This window comes from Capra hircus, chromosome 1, assembly GCF_001704415.2.
Source record: "Capra hircus breed San Clemente chromosome 1, ASM170441v1, whole genome shotgun sequence".
NCBI classification, from domain to species: Eukaryota; Metazoa; Chordata; class Mammalia; order Artiodactyla; family Bovidae; genus Capra; species Capra hircus.
This window is the reverse complement of record NC_030808.1, coordinates 40,383,808-40,406,404: the sequence shown is the minus strand read 5'-3', so window position 1 is coordinate 40,406,404 and position 22,597 is coordinate 40,383,808. Positions and strand designations below refer to the sequence as shown.

Here is a 22,597-nt window from a genome sequence, read left to right as displayed (position 1 = left end):
TCTTGTGTTGTTGGAAGAGGGTATTTGCTTTGATCAGTGTGTTCTCTTGGCAGAACTCTATTAGCCTTTGCCTGCTTCATTCTGTACTCCAAGGCCAAATTTGCCTGTTAATCCACGTGTATCTTGACTTCCTACTTTTACATTCCAATCCCTTATATTGAAAAGGACATCTTTTTTGGATGTTAATTCTAGAAGGTCTTGTAGGTATTCATAGAACCATTCAACTTCAGCTTCTTCAACATTACTGGTCAGGGCATAGACTTGGATTACCATGATATTGAATGGTTTGCCTTGGAAATGAATAGTGATCATTCTGTCATTTTTGAGATTGCATTCAGGTACTGTATTTTGGACTCTTTTGTTGACTATGATGGCTACTCCATTTCTTCTAAGGGATTCTTGCCCACATTAGTAGATATAATGGTCATGTGAGTTAAATTCACTCATTCCAGTCCACTTTAGTTTGCTGATTCCTAAAATGTTGACATTTACTCTTGCCATCTCCTGTTTGACCACTTCCAATTTGCCTTGATTCATGAACCTAACATTCCAGGTTCCTATGCAACATTACTCTTTACAGCACTGGACCTTTCTTCCACCACCAGTCACATCCACAACTGTGAAGGAACTGTCTAGAATATGTTTTAAGGACCACAAGCACTTAAGAAGAGGTACAATGCATTTTCTGAAATAATATTTCTATTGAAAGCAAGTTGAAACACCATAGGTTCTTCCAAGTGCAATATGGTGGCCAGCTTTCAAAATTGACCCTATGATCCTCCCTCCTAGGTTTTACACTATTATGCAATTCCCTTCTCTAAAAGTGGGTTGATCTACATGTCCAAAAGCATATGACAAAAGTAAGAGTAATTGCTAAGATTCGATTATAAAATACACTGCCTCTTTGGTGTTAAATGTGTACTCTCTTTTAGATGTGATCAGTAGCTGAAGTTTTCTGCCCTAGTCACATGAGTGAGCTTGAAAAAAGGTTGCCCAGCCTTAGCTTTCAGCTGACTGTAGCCCACAACAGCTTGTCTGCAATCCCACGGAAGACCCTGAGCCAGGACCACCAGCTAAGTCACACTTGGATTGCTGATTCTCAGACAATTTGTGAGATCATTCACTGCTTAAAACTGCTAAGTTTGGGCTAATTTGTTATGCAGCAATAGAAAACTAATAAATTTGATCTGTAGATGAGGTTAATGTTCAGTGTCTTTTCCTATAAGGGAAGTAGCTTCTAAATGGTGGTGCCTTGGTGGCTCCATGGTAAAGAATCCACCTGCAGTGCAGGAGCTGCAGGAAACGCAGGCTTGATCCCTGGGTTGGGAAGATCCCCTGGAGGAGGGTAGGTCAACCCACTCCAGTATTCTTGCCTAGAGAATCTCAGACAGATTACAGTCCACAGGGTCATAAAGAGTCAGATACAACTGAAGCAACTTAGCATGCACTTAATGATCATTCATATTTTTAAATTCTATAATTCTAAGAGGGCTTTCATGCCTTCAGTTTGGGAATTTCTTTGTAAATGAAATCTTTAACTATTTACCACAACATTGCCAACATGCTTATATATTAATATCTCTATTTTCATATGAATGATTAATAATTACAGGGAAAAGGTTGTTATTGCAAAGATGGTAAAAGAGAGAAAGAGAATGTTTGACTGCTGTGTGTCCTCTGTATATCTACTTTGGCCTTTAAAGAGCATGAAGAAAGACATGGAAGAAATGAAACCTTGAGGGGAGACATGAAAAGGTGGATCCATTAGAGTAGTTTACCTTACCTAGCAAGTAATGAAATAATAAAATCTGCCAAAATAAATAGAACCATACTTCATGAATTATTCTCATATATAAAATATTTGTCTTAAACAGAAAAGAATCTTGTATCAAAGACAAATATAACCTGTATTGTCATCAATATATCTAACAGGTGCTTGGAAAGTACAATACAAATGAAACTATTTTCCATGTTTATGTCCATACTACTGTACAATTAAATCTAATTTGGAAGAAAAAAATTCTGTATATTAATGTCAGTGTTTTATAGTTCAGAAACTGTAAATTCATAATTTAAGGTATCATTTTTATATTTTCAAAATTAGAATATTATCACATGCTTATAAAAACTGGTACTGATATTAAAGCTAATACTAATCTTAGTAGGTTCTGCATATTGAATGATTACTCTTTTCAAGTAGCAAATGGAATTATTTACATTTAAGAAGTCCCATTTTATATATTCCTCATAATAGCTTATATGGTTGTTACTATTTCTCTGCCAACAGTTGCAGAAATTAAGTCCTAGGGGAAGTATAACTAGTTGCCTAGGGTCACACAGTTGATTGTGTCAAGGCCTGAATTCTAACCCAGGTCTTTCCAAATCCACTATGACTAGATATTTATTATTGCATAAAATCTTTTGCTTCATAAATATTGATATAAAATGGCTAAAAATCCACCACCAAAAGTTAAAAAACCAACAGGATAAAAATGAAATAAGCAATAGTCCAGGCACTTTTAATGTTTCATCAATATCTAAACATACTTTCATTATAGTTTTTTATTAAGTTTCTAGTTGGAGGTTAAAACCTTAGAGATTATCATGAAGTAGGTAGGTGTCTCTCAATTAGCTAGCAGCTAATTAATCTGTCTTAAAATTAATTAATACAAGTAAAGTATACTCATTAAGCTGCTGCTGCTGCTAAGTCACTTCAGTTGTGTCCGACTCTGTGCGATCCCATAGATGGCAGCCCACCAGGCTCCCCTGTCCCTGGGATTCTCCAGGCAAGAACACTGGAGTGGGTTGCCATTTCCTTCTCCAATGCATGAAAGTGAAAAGTGAAAGTGAAGTTGCTCAGTCGTGTCCGACCCTCAGCGACCCCATGGACTGCAGCTTTCCAGGCTCCTCCGTCCTTGGGATTTTCCAGGCAAGGGTACTGGAGTGGGGTGACACTGCCTAGTTGTTAATATTACTTTTTTGTTTTTTCATAATCGAATTTAAGTATTAACACCAATTTACTGTACTCTACCTTCATTCAAGACCGGAAAAGTAGTTTCAAGGATTAAAAATGTAACAATATTTTGACTTCTAACTCATTTTTTTTCTAATTTATCCAATAAAATCAAATCTTGGCCTCACAGTAAACAAGGGTTGCCTAGCTCCAGAAGAACATGTTTCCTAACTGTGGATACACTACAAACCTTGCATGTTAGACATTCCCTCCAGCAGCAAAAAATCTGCAAATCAAGTCAGGCAGCAGAGGCACATAGAAGCTTTTATATTTCTTAAATAGAAAGTTGCATTCTGTTTATAATATTGCAAAATTTTGAAAACTATGGAGTCCAATAAAAACTGTGCTTAAAAATGCACAGCTTAAAATGTATTGCAGGATACAAAAGCAATACACATAAATCACTTGCATTTCTATATACTAACAATGAAATATCAGAAAGAGAAATTAAGGAATCAATCCCATTCACCATTGCAACAAAAAAACAAAATATCTAGGAATAAGCCTACCTAAGGACACAAAAGAACTGTATACAGAAAGTTATAAGACACTGATGAAAGAAATTAAAGGGACATAAACAGATGGAGAGATATTCCATGTTCCTGGGTTGGAAGAATCAATATTGTGAAAATTACTACACTACCAAATGCAATCTACAGATTTATTGTGATCCCTATCAAATTACCAATGTCATTTTTCATAGAACTAGAACAAAAAATTTCACAATTCATATGGAAACACAAAAGACTCTGAATAGCCAAAGCAGTCTTGAGAAAGAAGAATGGAGCTGGAGGAATCAACCTTCCTGACAGTACCACAAAGCTACAGTCATCAAGACAGTATGGTACTGGCATAAAACAGAAATATAGACCAATGGAACAAGATAGAGATCCCAGAGATAAACCCACACACCTATGGGTACCTTACTTTAGACAAAGGAGGCAAGAATATACAATGGGGCAAAGATAGCCTCTTCAGGAAGTTATGCAGGGAAAACTGGACAGCTATGTGCAAAGGAATGAAATTAGAACTCTTTCTAACACCATACACAAATGTATATTCAAAATGGATTAAAGACCTAAATATAAGACCAGAAACTATAAAACTCTTAGAGGAAAATATAGACAGAACACATGATGACATAAATCAAAGCAAGATCCTCTATGACCCACCTCCTAGAGTAACAGAAATAAAAACAAAAATAAACAAGTGGGACCTAATTAAACTTAAAAGCTTTTGCACAGCAAAATAAACTATAAATAAGGTGAAAAGACAACCTTCAGGATGGGAGAAAATAATAGCAAATGAAACAACAGAGAAAGGTTTAAATTCCAAAATATACAAGCAGCTCATAAAACTCGATATTAGAAAAACATACAACCCAATCAAAAAATGGGGAAAAGACCTAAACAGACCTTTCTCCAAAAAAGACAAATAGATAGCTAACAAACACATGAAAAGATGCTCAACATTGCTCATTATTAGAGAAATGCAAATCAAAACTTGAGATTTCACCTCACAGCAGTCATAATGGTCATCATCAAAAAGCCTACAAACAATAAATGCTGGAGAGGGTATGGAGAAAAAGGAACCCTCTTGCACTTCGGTGAGAATGCAACATTCTTGATACAACCACTATAGAAGATGGTATGGCAATTCCTTAAAAAGCTAGGAATAAAACCACCATATGACCCAGCAATCCCACTACTAGGCATATACCCTGAGGAAACCAAAACAGAAAAATCCACATGTACCCCAATGTTCATTGCATATTCTAGCTCTTTACAATAGCTAGAACATGGAAGGAATCCAGATGTCCATCAACAGATAAGTCGACAAAGAAGTTGTGGTACATATATACAGTGGAATATTAACCATAAAAAGGAACACATTTGAGTTAGTTCTAATGAGGTGGATGAACCTAGAGCCTACTATACAGAACAAAGTAAGTCATATACTAACGCATATATGTGGAATCCAGAAAGATGGCAATGATGAATTTATTTGCAGGGCAGAAATGGAGAAACAGACACAGAGAACAGACTTATGGACATGATGGGGGGAGGAAGGAGAGGGTAGGATGTATGGAGAGAGTAACATGGAAACTTACATTACCATATGTAAAATAGATACCAATGGGAATTAGATGTATGGTTCAGGGAACTCAAATAGGGGCCCTGCAACAACCTAGAGAGGTAGGAAGGGGAGGGAGATGGAAGAGAGCTTCAGAGGGAGGGGACATATGTATATCTATATCTGATTCATGTTGATATTTGGCAGAAAACAACAAAATTTTGTAAAGCAATTATCCTTCAATTAAAAAAAGTTTTTTTCAGGGACTTCCCTTTCAGTTCAGTAATTAAAATTTTGCCTTTCAGTATAAGGAATGCAGGTTTGATCCCTGGTTGGGGAGCTAAGATCCCAAAGGCCTCTCAGCCAAAAGAGAAAACAACACATAAGACAGAAACAATATTGTAAGAAATTCAATAAAGACTTAAAAAATGGTCCATGTCAAAAAAAGAAAAAACAACAAAAAATACATACACACCTTTCACAAAAGCATTTATTGGAGTGAACTGTCTATGGTGGAAACGCCACCTAATTCTCAACTGACTACCAGGAAAAGTTGCTAACTCTCCCTTACTCATATTTTCTCTATTAGCATTTCCTATTAAATCCCTGAAGGAAAATGCTCTCTGTAAACAGCTACCTTGTGTTGTACAGAAAGTCTCTCAAAAACTTCATGTGATTTTTCAATACAGCTTCAAAATCCTTAGAGGAATTAAATGCATCTCTGTTCAATTTATAGATTATCTCATTAAGTGCCAGATGAAAAAGTAGAAGTACAATATCAGAATAGAGAAAGTAAATTTATAAACTGGTAATTATACTTGTACTTCTAGGCCCAAATTGTATTTGTTTTAAAAATAGGCAGAAAATATGGTTGCATTTTTAACTGCATTTGAAATGAGCAAATCTTACTTTACTCCCCAGGGAGTTAACACTTTAATAAGGACAGTGATCAGGGAAAACTTGCTAAGGGTTAGATAACATAACCTAACCAGAGCTGCAATTCTTAGCTTGCAATTTATATTAGAAATTCTGGCAAGATTTACCTACAGTAGTATATATATATTACTATATATATATATATATATATATATATAATAGTATTTACCCTTTCATCATTTTAGGATAGAGTGTTAGATATTTGACTTATATGTTAGGCTTTCTAAAGTAAAAACATTACATTTATATTTTCCATTAAATGGAAGAGCAGCTCTTTGAAGGCTGACTGTATGTAGTCTGAATTCATGGCAATGTCATACTCAAATAATTGGTGGCTGTCTATGGGATTTCGTTTGTCTGATTTTCACCAAACTAGATCAGAAATTTAGAGGAAGTTTGAATTTGTGTCCTTGTTACTCCTCAGAAAAAAATTTCTGAAGGAATGAAACTATAAAGGAAAAATGCTAATTTTGCATACTCCAAGGCTATCCTGATTCCTGTGAGCATTAACCTAGATACTTTCTAGTATTTTATACTTAGAGGGATATTTGTGATTAGCTTACAATTTGACTTCCCTGGTGGCTAAGATGGTAAAGCGTCTGCCTACAATGCGGGAGACCCAGGGTCAATCCCTGGGTCAGGAAGATCCCCTAGAGAAGGAAATGGCAAACCACTCCAGTATTCTTTCCTGGAAAATCCCATGGAAGGATGAGCCTGGTAGCCTACAGTCCATAGGGACACGAATGAACGACTTCACTTTCTTCCTTTTATAATTTGATATTGTGGGTTATATAACCTCTACTCCAAGCTATATGTCACATTGCATTATTTTCCCCCTCCAAACAACAATATTTAAGAGGAGTTGGAAATTTATAAGAGCTGTAATTAATCTTTTAAAAATAACCTTTTATTTTTCTCTTTTCTTAGAAATATAAAACTTGGTTTTAAAATATGTAGATTTTTAGGTTGTTGAAGAAACTGAGTTAGTTTTTCACCCTTTGAGACCTTAATGTACTTCCCTATAATTTTTTTAATATTTTATACTTTCGTTGAAAAATGAATTCTTATTGCTTTATTACTCTTGTTTGATAATTTTTTATCCCCTTGTATAGCAAAGCAAGAAACAAAATAATAAGCAGCTTACACAATCACAGAATTTCAGAATTGGAAAGTAACCTAGTTTAACCTAACTTCATAAAAAATGAGATGAAGACATGGAATTCATTAAAGTGATGAGGTAGCAATTTAAGAAAATTCTGACCAGGAATATCAAAGGAACTGATTATGACTTTAGGATGTGAAGCTGAATTAAAATGCTATGAAATTTAGAACTGATGGAAATACAGCAAGTTGGCAGCAGTATGATTAATGAGCAGCCTTATCTGGTATTACAACATCAGCACTAAGACTGTACTCCCAGTAACTACATACACCAAAGGAATCCAGGCTGTCTGAGCACAGTGAGGAGGGTATTGTTTTATTGTCCTTGGAAATCAAAATATAAACTTTGATACTCATTATGCTTATAATCTCCATTTCACTCTATAAATTTAGATGTATTCTAAAGTTTTCAATGAGGAATATTTACTTAGTTATTTACTTAACTTTAATTTTTCCTCAATTAGATATATAAAATCTTTGGCATGCTAACTCTAGCTTCTATCATTTTGTACAAATCTATTTTTCAAATCAAACAATAGGCAGTATAATTCTCATGAAATCAAAGACAGTTTAAAGGTAGAGGAGTCAGTAGACAATTATAATTTTCATGTGCATACAAACCCTATACTAAATGCAATAGTGAAAATATCTTTTACTTTCTTCCTATTTAGATACATTCAGACCATACAGATGCTGTTGTTGATGCAGTGCTGGCACCAGTCCCAGTTTTGTGACCGTGAGAATCTTTGCTCCAGGCACTGTGGGGACTCCCTGGGCTCACTAAACCGGACAGGCTTCTACCCAGTGTGGTGTTTGCTACACAACATGGAAATTGGCTATGATATCTCCATAATGAGTGTTTGTATCAGTAAATTCCCTTGCCATCCATTTTTTATCAGGTAATGGTGTTTTAATTAGTACCAAATGCTCATATCCAATTTCTCTGTGGTGGACATGACAACGAATAAAAATTATGAAAAGAGAGGAAAAAACAAAACAAAACTTTTATTCACCAGCTCATGACTTTGCTGATTCCATTAGAAACACTCAGTTACCTCTGAAATGACTTAGTCCTTTATTTATTACATTTTGCTTCAGTTTAATATATTAGGTTCAAATATCACACAGATATGTAACATCTACAGAGGTTCTAACTAGTTATAAAGATGGTGCAACATTAAATTCACATCTATGTTTATAGTGGTATGGTTATTTTCCTTCTATCCACACTTATTTTTTAAAGATTATTTTTATGTTGACCATTTAAAAAATCTTTATTGAATTTGTTACATTATTGCTTCTGTTTTATGTTTTGGATTTTTGACCACGAGGCATGTGGGATTCCCAACCAGGGATCAAACCTGCACCCACTTGCAGTGGAAGGCGAAGTTCTAATGACTGGACCACCAGAGAAGTCCCTATCCACACGCCCAATGTGAGGTAATGGAGAAGCAGGGCGTTCAGCGACTTAACCTTGGAGCTGCAGCATGAGCATTCCCTGTGAGATGTTCCAAATGTAAAGCCTCATCCCACCCTCTCTTAACCCAGCTCCAGTCAGCTGAATCAGGACCTCCGTTTCAACAAGTTCCTCCTGTAACTCAGGGAATCCTTAGATCCTTTCATCAATCATACTTTTATTAGTTCCCATATAATAAACCTGTTTCCATTTACATGCAAATTTACATTTAGATAACAAAATGGACCAGTGTAGGTGGTCACTGGGGAAGGAGGATGCAGAGAATGAATGAGCTGTTTCTGTACCTAAACAGTGAGTGAAGGTTAAAATAGCATTTGTGGAAGTGAAGAGAAAACTTCGGCAAACACTTAAGTGGCATTTGTGGAAGTGAAGAGAAAATGTCCTTCAGCAAACATTTAAGTGAAGGAAGAACAACAAACGAGAAAAAGAAAAGTATACTGATTATTTTATAAGGAAGGAAAGAAGGATTTTTTCTTTTGTAGCTTATTATTTCTATAATAATTGCTTCATATATTTTTAATCAAACATGCAGATTTACTGGTTATATATTTTAGGAAAAAAAGGAATGTATTGAATTGTTTTCTTGGGGAAGAAAACTATCTTGAGAAAGAGGGCAGAGAAGGAAGAAAGAATTGGTGATTGAGAAGTCTGTGACTTTCAGGGCTTCTCAGGGGGCACTAGCGGTAAAGAACCCGCCTGCCAATGCAGAAGAAAGAGATGTGGTTTGATCCCTGAGCCAGGAACGTCCCCTGGGGGAGGGCATGGCAACCCACTGCAGTATTCTTGCCTGGAGAATCCCATGGACAGACGAGCCTGGCAGGCTACGGTCCAAAGGGTCAAATAGAGTCGGACATGACTGAGTGACCAACACTTTCACTTCCACCAAGAATTCAACCTCCTATGAACAGATGTGTATAGCGGACTTTTGGACTCAGAGGGAGAGGGAGAGGGTGGGACGATTTGGGAGAATGGCATTCTAACATGTATACTATCATGTAAGGATCGAATCACCAGTCTATGTCTGATGCAGGATACAGCATGCTTGGGGCTGGTGCACGGGGATGACCCAGAGGGATGTTGTGGGGAGGGAGGTGGGAGGGGGGTTCATGTTTGGGATCGCATGTACACCCGTGGTGGATTCATGTTAATGTATGGCAAAACCAATACAGTATTGTAAAGTAAAATCAAGTAAAAATAAAAAGTTAAAAAAAAAGAAACTTTAAATCATCCCTGAGTGATGAAAATATTTCCCACAATGAAGAGCTTCAAACAAATTTCCTTACCTTTTAAAGAAAACAGTTCAGACATGAAATTATGTATTTTTATATAAACCTCATAAGTACGTAATTCTATAATTGGTAGAGTAGGTGAAACAATGGCAAGTTAAATTTAGTATTTTATATAGATAATTGACCATCTGTGTACAAGAAATGTTTCCTTTCTTATGATGAAATTTCTTAAATAAAATCTAAAAACTGCTGATTGTGATAAAAAAATAAATAATGAGAGAATTATAAAGAAAAGACCACCAGTCACAGGTCTTTAAATATTGGATGTAAGAATAATGAACTATTATGGGGGATGCATGTTTGCAAAATGAGGTACCAGTTGGTAATTAGTGGAGCTGCACAACACCCTGGTGAGGTAGGTATGTTTTATTGCTGCCATTTTATAGATGCAAAATAGGCAGCAGAGAGTAATGAAGTGTCTGCCTCAGGGAACCTGGAAAATCAGCATCAGCAGAAAGCACTTTTCTGAGACATCCAATTGTGATGCAACTATGTATTAAGAACCACTTAATTGCCTGGGTTATTTTGGTGAAGTTACTTAGCTTTTCTGTACCTTAGTTTCTTCATCTGTAAAATGGGGAGAGTAATAGTATTTATTTCAAATGGCTGTTATTGGAATTGAATTACTTAATACATAAAAAAACACTTTTAAAAATACCTGCTTTTTTGAAGAAATTTCCATAGTGGCTGTATCAATTTACATCCCACCAACAGTGCAAGAGGGTTCCCTTTTCTCCACACCCTCTCCGGCATTTATTGTTTGTAGATTTTTTTTTGATGATGGCCATTTTGACTGGTGTGAGGTGATACCTCATTGCAGTTTTGATTTGAATTTCTCTAGTAATACTTTGGCCACATGATGCAATAGCTGACTCACTGGAAAAGATCTTGATGCTGGAAAAGATGGCAGGGAGAAGGAGAAGAGGGTGACAGAGGATAAGCTGGTTGGATGGCATTATTCATTCATAGGGCATGAACTTCGGCAAACTCTGGGAGATGGTGAGGGAGAGGGAAGCCTGGCATGCTGCAATCCATGGAGTCGTAAGTTGTCAGACACGACTTGGCAGCTGAACAAGGACAACGTCTTCTTTGGAGAAATGTCTGTTTAGGTCTTCAGCCTATTGTTTGATTGCGTATTTTGTTTTTCTGATATTGAGTTACATAAACCACTTTTTTTAAATTTAAATTTATTTATTTTAATTGGAGGCTAATTACTTTACAATATTGTATTGGTTTTGCCATACATCAACATGAATCTGCCATAAGTGTACACGTGTTCCCCATCCTGAACCCCCCTCCCAACTCCCTCCCCATACTATCCCTCTGGGTACCACTTTTATATTTTGGAGATTAATCCTCTGTCAGTTGTTCCATTTGCAATTATTTTCTCCCATTCTGAGGGTTGTCTTTTCATCTTGCCATGATGGAGAACAGTATGGAGATGTCTTTAAAACCTAGGAATAAAACTACTGTATGACTGAGCAATCCCACTATGGGGTATATACCCTAAGAAAATCACAATTGTAAAAGACATATGTTCATTGCAGCACTATTTACAATAGTCAGTACATGGAAGCACCCAAGAGGTCCATCAACAGATCAACGGATAAAGAACTTGTGGTATATATATGTATATGTATCAGTTCAGTTCAGTTTAGTCGCTCAGTCGTGTCCGACTCTTTGCGACCCCATGAATCGCAGCACACCAGGCCTCCCTGTCCATCACCAACTCCCGGAGTTCACTCAGATTCACATCCATCGAGTCAGTGATGCCATCCAGCCATCTCATCCTCGGTCGTCCCCTTCTCCTCCTGACCCCAGTCCCTCCCAGCATCAAAGTCTTTTCCAATGAGTCAACTCTTCGCATGAGGTGGCCAAAGTACTGGAGTTTCAGCTTTAGCATCATTCCTTCCAAAAAACACCCAGGGCTGATCTCCTTCAGAATGGACTGGTCAGATCTCCTTGCAGTCCAAGGGACTCTCAAGAGTCTTCTCCAACACCACAGTTCAAAACCATCAGTTCTTCGGCGCTCAGCCTTCTTCACAGTCCAACTCTCACATCCATACATGACCACAGGAAAAACCATAGCCTTGACTAGACGGACCTTAGTCGGCAAAGTAATGTCTCTGCTTTTGAATATGCTATCTAGGTTGGTCATAACTTTTCTTCCAAGGAGTAAGCGTCTTTTAATTTCATGGCTGCAGTCACCATCTGCAGTGTATATGTATATGTATATGTATATGTATATGTATATGTATATGTATATGTATACGTGTGTGTGTATATATATATATACATGATAGAATATTACCCTGCCTTAAAAATGAACAAATTTGAGTCAATTCTAGTGAGGTGGATGAACCTAGGGCCTGTTATACAGAGTGAATAAATCAGAAAGAGAAAAATAAATATCGTATATTAACACACACATATGGAGCCTAGAAAATTGGTACTGATGACTCTATTCTCAGGGGAGGAAGAGAGGCGCAGACATGGAGAAGAGACATGTGGACACGGTAGGGGAAGGGGAGGGTGGGACAAATTGAGAGAGTAACATTGAAACATATACAGTTATCATTTGCAAAATAGTTGGCCAGTGGGAACTTTCTGTATGACACAGGGAGTTCACCCCAGTGCTCTGTGACAGCCTAAAGGGGTGGGGTGGGGTCAGAGGTGGGAGGGAGATTCAAGAGGTGGGGACATATGTATACCTATAGCTGATTCATGTTGATGTATGAGAACTTCCAGAAATTCAAACTGGATAACACAACATTGTAAAGCAGTTATTCTTGATTTTAAAATAAGTAAGTTTTAAAAATACCTGGCCTAAAATTGGCCAACTACCATCATTTATGAATGATCATTTATGTGCCTTTCTGATTGCTAAGGATATGAATATGGACAAAAGAAATCCCTGCCTCATGAGTTTCAGTTCAGTTCAGTCACCTAGTCATGTCTGACTCTTTGAGATGCCATGAACTGCAGCATGTCAGGCTTCCCTGTCTATCACCAACTCCCGGAGCTTGCTCAAAGTCATGTCCATTGACTTGGTGATGCCATCCAACTATCTCATCCTCTGTCACTCCCTTCTCCTCCTGCCTTCAATCTTTCCCAGCATCAGGGTCTTTTCCAGTGAATCAGTTCTTTGCATCATGTGGCCAAAGTATTGGAGTTTCAGCTTCAGGATCAGTCCTTCCAATGAATATTCAGGATTGATTTCCTTTAGGATTAACTGGTTTGATCTCCTTGCTGTCCACGGGACTCTTAAGAATCTTTTCCAATGCCCCAGTTCAAAAGCATCATTTCTTCTGCACTCAGAGCTTTCTTTATGGTCCAACTCTCACATCCATACATGACTACTGGAAAAACCATAGCTTTGACTATATGGACCTTTGCCGGTAAAGTAATGTCTCTACTTTTTAATATGCTGTCCAGGTTTGTCATGCTTTTCTTCCAAGGAGCAAGCATCTTTTAATTTCATGGCTGCAGTCACAATCCACAGTGATTTTGGAGCTCAAGAAAGTAAAGTCTCTCACTCTTTCTATTGCCTCCCCATCTATTTGCCATGAAGTGATGGGACCACATGCCATGATCTTAGTTTTTTGAATGTTGAGTTTTAAGCCTGCTTTTTCACTCTACTCTTGCACTTTTATAAAGTGGCTTAGTTCCTCTTCACTTTCTGCCTTACGGGTGGTGTCATTTGCATATCTGTTATTGATATTTCTCCCTGCAAGTTTGATCCAGCTGTGCTTCATCCAGCTTGGCATTTCACATGATGTATTCTGCATTGAAGTTAAATAAGCAGGGTAACAATACTCAGCCTTGACGTATTCCTTTCCCAATTTGGAACCAGTCCATTGTTCCATGTCCAGTTCTAACTGTTGCTTCTTGACCTGCATGCAGATTTCTCAGGAGGCAGGTAAGGTGGTCTGAAGATTTCTTAAGAATCTTCCACAGTTTGTTGTGATCCACACAGTCAAAGGCCTTAGTGTAGTCAATGAAGCAGAAGTAGAAGGTTTTCTGGAATCCCCTTGCTTTCTCTCGTTCCTCTACTTTTTCTAAATCCAGTTTGAATACCTGGAAGTTCTCGTGAACTTACATTCTATTTATTAACATAACATTTTCTCTGCTCACGGGTATCAGTGTATGTCCTTCTTATGAACAGGTAGAAACAGGAGTCCTCAGGATTTCTTTCTTTTTTATTTTTTAATTGCTAGGGATAATTTCACAGTGGCTAGGTAATTTTTATCAATTTTCTGTGAATGAGTTTTGAACAAAGAGAGGATTTAATTAATTACTTCAGAATCTGACTAAAAGCAGTGGTTTTTGGCACTGACTGGAGGTTGGGTGACAAAGACAAACAAAAAATTATCTCCTTTCTTCAGGGGTTTAAATGCTAGTGAGGGAGTCGGATAGATCTATATATAAAACTGGCTCTAATCAAGTCTGTCTTTGATAAATATAATAAAAGAACAAAGAAGCAAGATAGAGAAAAGTACTATTGATAGAGAAAAAAGAAGAAACTTTAAGAATGTGAACACAAAGGATAAAGGAGAAAGAAGAACAGAACTAAGGGAAGGGTGTTTTTGATATTCAATTAGAGTTTTGATATTTATTGACTGCAGGAGGGTCTGCAACATGTTGAAGCTGGAGACTGAGGGGTTGGGAACAGATGATGTCTTAGCTACATGGGAATAACTTTTTTAAGCCTAAGATGGAACTGCTCTCATCTGGAGCACCAAGTCTGAAACCTAAAATGTAGGTAACTTTTGCACCCTTGTAAAAGCTCTCCTGGACCAAAAACTGAGTATATCCACAGATGGTCAATAAGCATATGAAAAGATGCTTGTCATTACTAATTATTAGAGAAATGCAAATCCCAAGTACAATAAGGTACCATTACACCAGTCAGAACAACCATCATTAAAAAGTCTACAGGACTTCCCTAGTGGTCCAGTCATTAAGAGTCTGCTTGTCAATTCAGGGGACATGGGTTCAATCCCTGGGTTAGGGAAGATTCCACATGCCACAGGGCAACTAAGCACATTTGTCAAAACTACTGAAACCCACATGCTTTAGAGCTCGTGTGCCACAACTACTGAACCCACACACCCTAGAGCCAAAGCTCCACACAAGAGAAATCACTGCAATGAGAAGCCCAGGCACTGCAACTAGAGAAAAGCCCTCAACAATGAAGAGCCAGAACAGCTGAAAAAGAGAAAAAGTCTATAAATAAATGCTGGAGTTGTGTTTGGAGGAATGGGAACCCTCCTACACTGTTGGTAGGAATGTTAATTGTTGTAGCCACTGTGGAGAATGGTATGGAGGTTCCTTTAAACACCAAAGACAGAGCTACCATATGACCCAGCAATCCCATGCCTCAGCATACATCTGGACAAAACTATGAATAAAAAATATACATGCTCCCTTATGTTCACAGTTGCCCTATTCAAAATAGCCAAGATATGGAAACAACCTAAATGTCCATCAACAGATGAAAGGATAAATAAGATACAGTACATGTATACAATGGAACACTACTCAGCCACAAAAAGAACAAAATAATGCCATTTGCAGCAACATAGATGCTACTGCAGGTTAGCATACTAAGTGAAGTAAGTCAGAAAGAGAAAGAAAATACCATATGATATCAATTATACATGGAATCTAAAATATTACACAAAAGAACTGATCTATGAAGCAGATTCAAGACATAGAGAATAGACTTGTGGTTGCCAAGGAAACATAGGGGAGGGATGGACTAGGAGTTTGGGGTTAGCAGATGCAAACTACTACGTATAGAACAGACGGACAGCAAAGTCCTACTGTATAGCACAGGGGATTATAGTAAATGGCCTGGAATAAACCATAATGGAGAAGAATATTAAAAACATCCATAAATATGTATTACTGAGTACCATGCTGTACATCAGAAATTAACACAACAGTTTAAATCAACTATACTTTACTTAAAAAAAAATAAAAAGATGACACAGTATATCCAGTTAGCCTATCCCCAAATTCCAAGCCAACTCTGGGCTCTATACTTCTTTCCTTGTTCCTTCTCACCCTAAATGAGGTTGACTATGTGGCTACAGTAGAACAGATATTTTCTATTTTTTCTCTCCCTTGTTCTTTATCCTTTCTCCTATAAGAGCTCCCTGCCTTCCGCTCCATTTGGCAGTTCCTGGAAATGAGATCAGCTGCTTCATAAAGTATTATATAAAGCATACATGTGTGTGCTCAGTCACTCAGTCATGTCCAGTTCTTCACAATCCCCTGGACGGTAGCCCACCAGGCTCCTCTGTCCATGGGATTCTCAAGGCCAGAATACTGGAGTGCGCTGCCATGCCCTTCTCCAGGGGATCTTCCTGACACAGGAGTTGAACCCACATCTGCTTGTCCCCTGTATTGGCAAGCAGGTTCTTTACCACTGAACCACCTGGGAAGGCCATTATATAAAGCATGTATATCTAAGTTGTTGTCATTTTTTTTAACAGTTTCCTCAGTATGAGTATGCTCTACTTTGAAGAAACATATTGTTGGTGAGTAAATATGAAATATAAAATTTTTTGGTGACTTATACTTGAATTTATTCATTATTTTAAAAACATTTAAATATGAATATTTTCATATTCATAGTATATTCATGTAAGTTTAAAACACTTTTTAAGTATGAAAAGTGTGGCCAAGAATTTGGAGAGTATAATTAACTGAATAGAGAATATCTAATTAATTATAACCCACAAGCTATAGATTTTCTTCTCCATAGTCTGCTCATCTCACATTCACACACACACACACACACACACACACACACACACAGAAGCAAAAGACAATCATAGCTAGGTTTTAATTTTTATATATAGTTATGATGTGAAGATTATTATTCCCTGTGGTGAGTTATTTTTTAAAATGTGCCTGTATATTTAATTTTAGCACACTTAAGTTATTTGAAAGATAGTATATACTGTATAAACACAAACATAGTAGCATTTGAAAATAGCTAAAAATGGAAGAGATTATCTTTCTGAACCCTTATTTTATAGATGAGAAAACAGGAATAAGAAACTTAAGGTCTAAGTCAAACTTAAATGTCCAAACACTTAGACCAGTGCCTTTTTCTAAGCGAAGGTCACTGGTAACAATAACATATGTTTGATCTCAGACATTTGTAGACACTTCACATTCTAAATCGCTTAGTTCAGTTCAGTTCAGTCACTCAGTTGTATCCGACTCTTCGCGACACCATGAACCATAGCACGCCAGGCCTCCCTATCCATCACCAACTCCCAGAGTTTTCCCAAACTCATGCTCTGTCATCCCATTCTCCTCCTGCCTTCAGTCTTCCCCAACAACAGGCTCTTTTCAAATGAGTCAGCTCTTTGCATCAGGTGGCCAAAATACTGGAGTTTCAGCTTCAGCATCAGTCCTTCCAATGAACACCCAGGACTGATTTCCTTTAGGATGGACTGGTTGGAAGTTGCTTAACTTCTCTTCTAATTTACAAAGTAATTCTCCTGACACGATAATAACTTAAAACAGCACAGATTATTCAAAGAATGGTATAAATATTGATTATTTGTGTATTAATTAAGGTTAGAAATACAGTGTATCTTTGATTGAAAGGAAATGTAAAGTTGAAATGCCTAAATCAAAGATGGAGGCATCAATATTAAAGACTGTGGAGACTGTGGATATCACGACAGGCTGAAGAGTAAAATTCGATCATAGCTCACTGAGCACTGAGGTGCCTTAGCTATTACTTGGTGTGTCAGGAGATATACTTGGATCACCTCTACCTGTTTCTGCTCCCATCCCCAGCTGCTGTGTGTTTTGTTTTTAAAGGCTTATGCCTTCCATCTACTTTAGACACCTAAACTTGGGCTTGTGGAACCACAGTGGAGAACCAGAAGCACCTATGACTGTTTACTGAATACCATACCTAAATGTCCATTCAAAACCTGTTGTCAATGATTGACTAAAGCCTGATGGAAGCTCAGCTTCTTTGTCGCCATAGGATGAACTCTGAGATGTGATTTAGACTCAAGACCTCTCCTTGCTCACTCTGAATTTGATTCACATCTTCCTCAGGGTCCTGTTTCTCTGTTGTCTTACCAGTATTCCTAGGAGGTTTCTTAATTAATCACTTGTACACAAATTCCCATCTCAGAGTTTGTCTTTGAGTAACTGGATCTAAGACAACTACTAAAGCTATTTAGGATCTACTCATTCTTCCATCCATCCATCCATCTATCCATTTATCCATCCATATTTATCTATGTTTGCTACCTTGCTCTCTCTTTCTTGCCTCCATCTATGTACTCATCCCATTCTAACAAAATAAATAACACCTAAAATGAATGTATGTTTCCATTCCATAGTCTATATGTTAATATAATCATACAAAAATATAAATATATGGGGGAATATCTGTGTTCCCCAAATAGGCTCATTTTTACCTGTTCTGCTTTGTATCTTGTTCTTATTACTGAACAATATTTAGATTCCTAATAAAGAATGATATTAGCAATTATAACTAAGAGTTTTATTGTAAGTTACTCTACTTATAAGCTTTATAAAAATGATTCTTGGGAGGAGAAACTTATAGTAAGAATCTGCCGTCACAGTTGAGAAAAATTTTAATGTTGTCAATCATTTTACATTCTCTCTGAGAGTTTTGATATTCTAACATCTTGACTGGTTGCCAATATTTTATATATTTATATATGAGGACATCATAATTTTTATTTAGCTTGTACATAATTCCTATGCTCTGATTCTATATTGTATTATGTATAGGCCAAATATTTCTCTAATGCTTCCTTAAATGATATTTAATACTGAATTCGTATACTCTCCATCCTTAGATCTGTTTATAATTAATCTTTACCACACACTAGAAAGGTTGATATCTTTATTTTCCTTTTGTAAATGTGAAGTCTTATTAGGGAGATTAATAGACTTTTTCCTGACCACAAGCATTAGAGTCAGAGTCAGAACATGAATTAGGAATCCTTGGCTTCCAACTCCACATTAAATTCATTAGCAATGGATCATTGCCATTTTCTTATAAAATAAACTCTTTTGTAATATTATTTATTCTATTATTAAAACATGGATATTATGTCAGTAGCCATCTCTCAGGATATTATTAATTTCTAAAGTTCCAATTGGATGAATATGGTTCTTTTCTTATAGAATCAGCACAATTTTTCTTTAACTGGATATATTATAAGTCATTTTCATCTTCAGATTTATGAAGCAAAAATGACTATAGAATAAGAGTCATCTTCTGTGTACGAAATATCACCTTTATAATACAAAATAAATATTTTTATTATGAAAATTTTCTTAAAAATGTCTACATTGCTTTTTAAATAAACAATTATTTGAGTATATGATATATTTAAATTAATGGACAGAAAAATATGTATATTCCTGTGACAGGATACCATAGGTTGTAATATTTGGAAGGATAGACCAACAGGATTTCTGAGCACAAGTTGGCCAGGCCAACGTATAGAATCTATAATCTAATTAAACTGAGTAAATTCCTCCTTTCTTAGGCTATTGATTCTTTCATGTCAGTTGATAATAATGATAGCTTTCACTGACCACATAATTCTGAAAGTACTAAATATAATCATGCTACTGAGTTACTTCTCCCCTTTTCAAACTTACATTTGCTCAGAAGCAATAGAATAGAAAAATATAGACTTCTATTTCTCTTCTTTTTATACTGTTCATGGGGTTCTAAAGGCAAAAATACTGAAGTGGTTTGCCATTCCCTTCTTCAGTGGACCACATTTTGTTAGAACTCTCCACCATTTCTCTTTTTGCCCTGCGTTTCTTCATAGGGAACCTACATTTATTTGTGATGTTCCTTTGATTCCAGTAAGTTATAGAAACACAACAAGTTCTTTCTTAAGATACCACTGGGAATTAATTTTTACATAATATTTTAAAATGTAATGCTCACTTTATCAATATTCTAGGTTAGTATCAGCCCAATGGGACATATTATCAGAATTGACTCTATGTTCTGCCTTAACATCTATAGCAATGATATCATAATGGTGAGGGATAGGGAGAAAGCATAAACGAAGAAGACATGTGACTGTCATAAAACTAAGGAAGTTTATAATTTGGGAAAATATAGTAATTGAGAATTTTAATGACAGAAATGGAAACTGAAGTTAAGAGTTGATTTATTAACCAGATTTATCTTGCTACCTTATAAAACACCTGACCTGAATGGAAAGACAGTTTTAAATTCATCAGCTATTTTCATTTATACCTTTAATCATACTTTACAGATTTTAGCAGACTATAACTTTAAATTCATTGGCAAGGATATGGCCCACTGAACTTGTTTTAGATTATGGTAATTCCATTTTACTATTTTTTCTGAAGTGAGTTTTAGAGATAACATTATATTCATTAAACTGTAAGCTGATGAATACAATCTCTCACTATATTGTAAAACTCCTTAGAGTAAGTGAAGATAGAAATGTACATCCTGTGTCTTCTACCTTAATCTGATATAAAACAAGACAAATTAATTAAGAAATTATAAGCACTACAGTATACTGGAGAATATTTAAAGACATAGTAGGTAAGAAGTTAGGCCAAAAAGAACAGGTTTTAGAGTAAAATAATATTCTATCACAATATACTTGATATACATATGCATACATATGTACATGTACATTCTGAGGCAGCTCCAGATAAGACCTACTTGCTCATGGTACTTGATCTCGTAGTCCAGTATGGCTCCACTGGGAAAAGCAGGTGCTTGCCATGATAGGGCAATGCTGTTTTGGGATGCCCAGTCCTTTCTTACCATACCTATCAGGGAAGGTGCTGAAAAGAAAGAAAATAACCAAGAATTAATTGGCAGGAATCAAAAATACAATTCTTGGTGAAGAGGACACTAATTATTGATGTCAGATTAATATGATAATCAGGATCTACTTTACTCAATCCAAATATTAAAATTTATTTAGACACTGATGGCTCAGTGGCAAAGAATTTTGCCTGCAGTACAGGAGGTGCAGGAGATGCAGGTTTGATCCCAGGGTTGGAAAAATTCCCTTTGATCCCTGGGTTGGAAAAATCCCCTTCAGTCCCTGGGTTGGAAACATTCCTTGGAGAAGGGCATGACAACTCACTCCAGCATTCTTGCCCAGAGAATGCTATGGACAGAACAGCCTTGTGGGCTACAGTCCAGAGGGTCACAAAGAGTCATATACAACTGAAGCAACTTAGCTCACACGCATGCAGAAACAAATTAGGGAACAAAGGAAAAACTCAGATAGTCCAAGAATAAGGACCATAACACATTATCTCCGATTCTGTTAGAGGACAACATTTTTCCTAACTGGCTTTGGTTTTGAACTATAATATGAAGTATAATAGACTTGACTTCCATAATTTCTCAAAACTAAGACTACTATAGAAAATCCTCTGCAATTACATGATCACTTATAAGCTTTCTTTCTTTCAAGAGTTAGTACTTTATCAAATTTTAGTACTTTATAGAAGTTACATTGCAAACTTAACTACAGCATATTTTGGCTTATCCATGAGAGGATCATTTCTTTGCAAGGTTTCTATGACTTTTGACTAAAGCTGAAATATTTAATTTATGAAGTATATTTTGAATCATGTCTGTCTTCTTTTTCTATATAACATTATCTTAACAATTTAGTCTTAACCTAAAGTAATCTTGTATACACTGTAGGCTCTTTATCTAACAAAATACTTCTCATCCTTAAATATTTGAATTACTTACAAAAGGAACTTTTACATAGAGAACTAAAACTCAGTCTTAAAAAATACAAACTAAATATACTGAGATATCATTTCTCATTTTAAATTGGCAAAAAAATCCAAAAACTTGACACCAGGCTCTGTTGGCTAGACTGTGAGGAAAAGACTTTAATACGCTGTTGGTATAAATGCAAAATGACATAATCCTTATAAAGGGAAATTCAACAATTTAAGGCAAATTATATGTTCATTTACACTTCGGCTTTTGGGAATCTACTGAAAGATACACTGCACAAATACGAAGTGACATATTTACAAGACTACTCATTGAAATTTATTTGTAAAGCCTGGAAACAATTTAAATGCCCATCAATAAGGGACTGGTTTAAAAAAACTATGCTACATTCACCAGAGAATTATGAAACTGTAAAAAGGAATTGTGACCGTCTATAAATACTAGAATGAATTTATTTCAGAATTTACTTTTAAATGAAAAAAGTGAGGTGGAGAAAAATGTATGAAAAAAATGTCTTAGGATAAATTTAAGAATAAATTTAGTAACAATGGTTACCCTTAGAGGATAGGAGGCTAGGATGGTCACTACAGGGTTAGAAGACAATCATCTCTGAATATAAATAATAAAAAACAAATGAACACTGAAAGAGCAATCTCAAAAGATTAAAAGAAAGAAATCTGTGTATTGAGTTGAAAGCAAAGTTCCTCTGAGAGGAACTACTTAAAATGACATTAAATGACAGTTACTTAACCTACATCCCAATGGGACATATTCTAAGTATAAAAAAAATACACTGCAAAAATTATTGAACTATTTTTAATAATGATATTACAAGTAGTATTACTGGTATTGTAATG

The 22,597-nt window shown here is 36.2% G+C and overlaps 1 protein-coding gene across 1 annotated transcript in view; it reads right to left on the bottom strand.

Moving 5' to 3' along the window:
- The window catches only part of EPHA6 (EPH receptor A6), a 970,250-nt gene that overhangs the window by 349,982 nt on the left and 597,671 nt on the right, over positions 1 to 22,597 (bottom strand). The window contains exon 6 of the mRNA XM_013972057.2: positions 20,691 to 20,815. Within this exon, the coding sequence (XP_013827511.1) occupies positions 20,691 to 20,815 (125 nt within the window). The remainder of the gene's footprint in view (positions 1 to 20,690; positions 20,816 to 22,597) is intronic.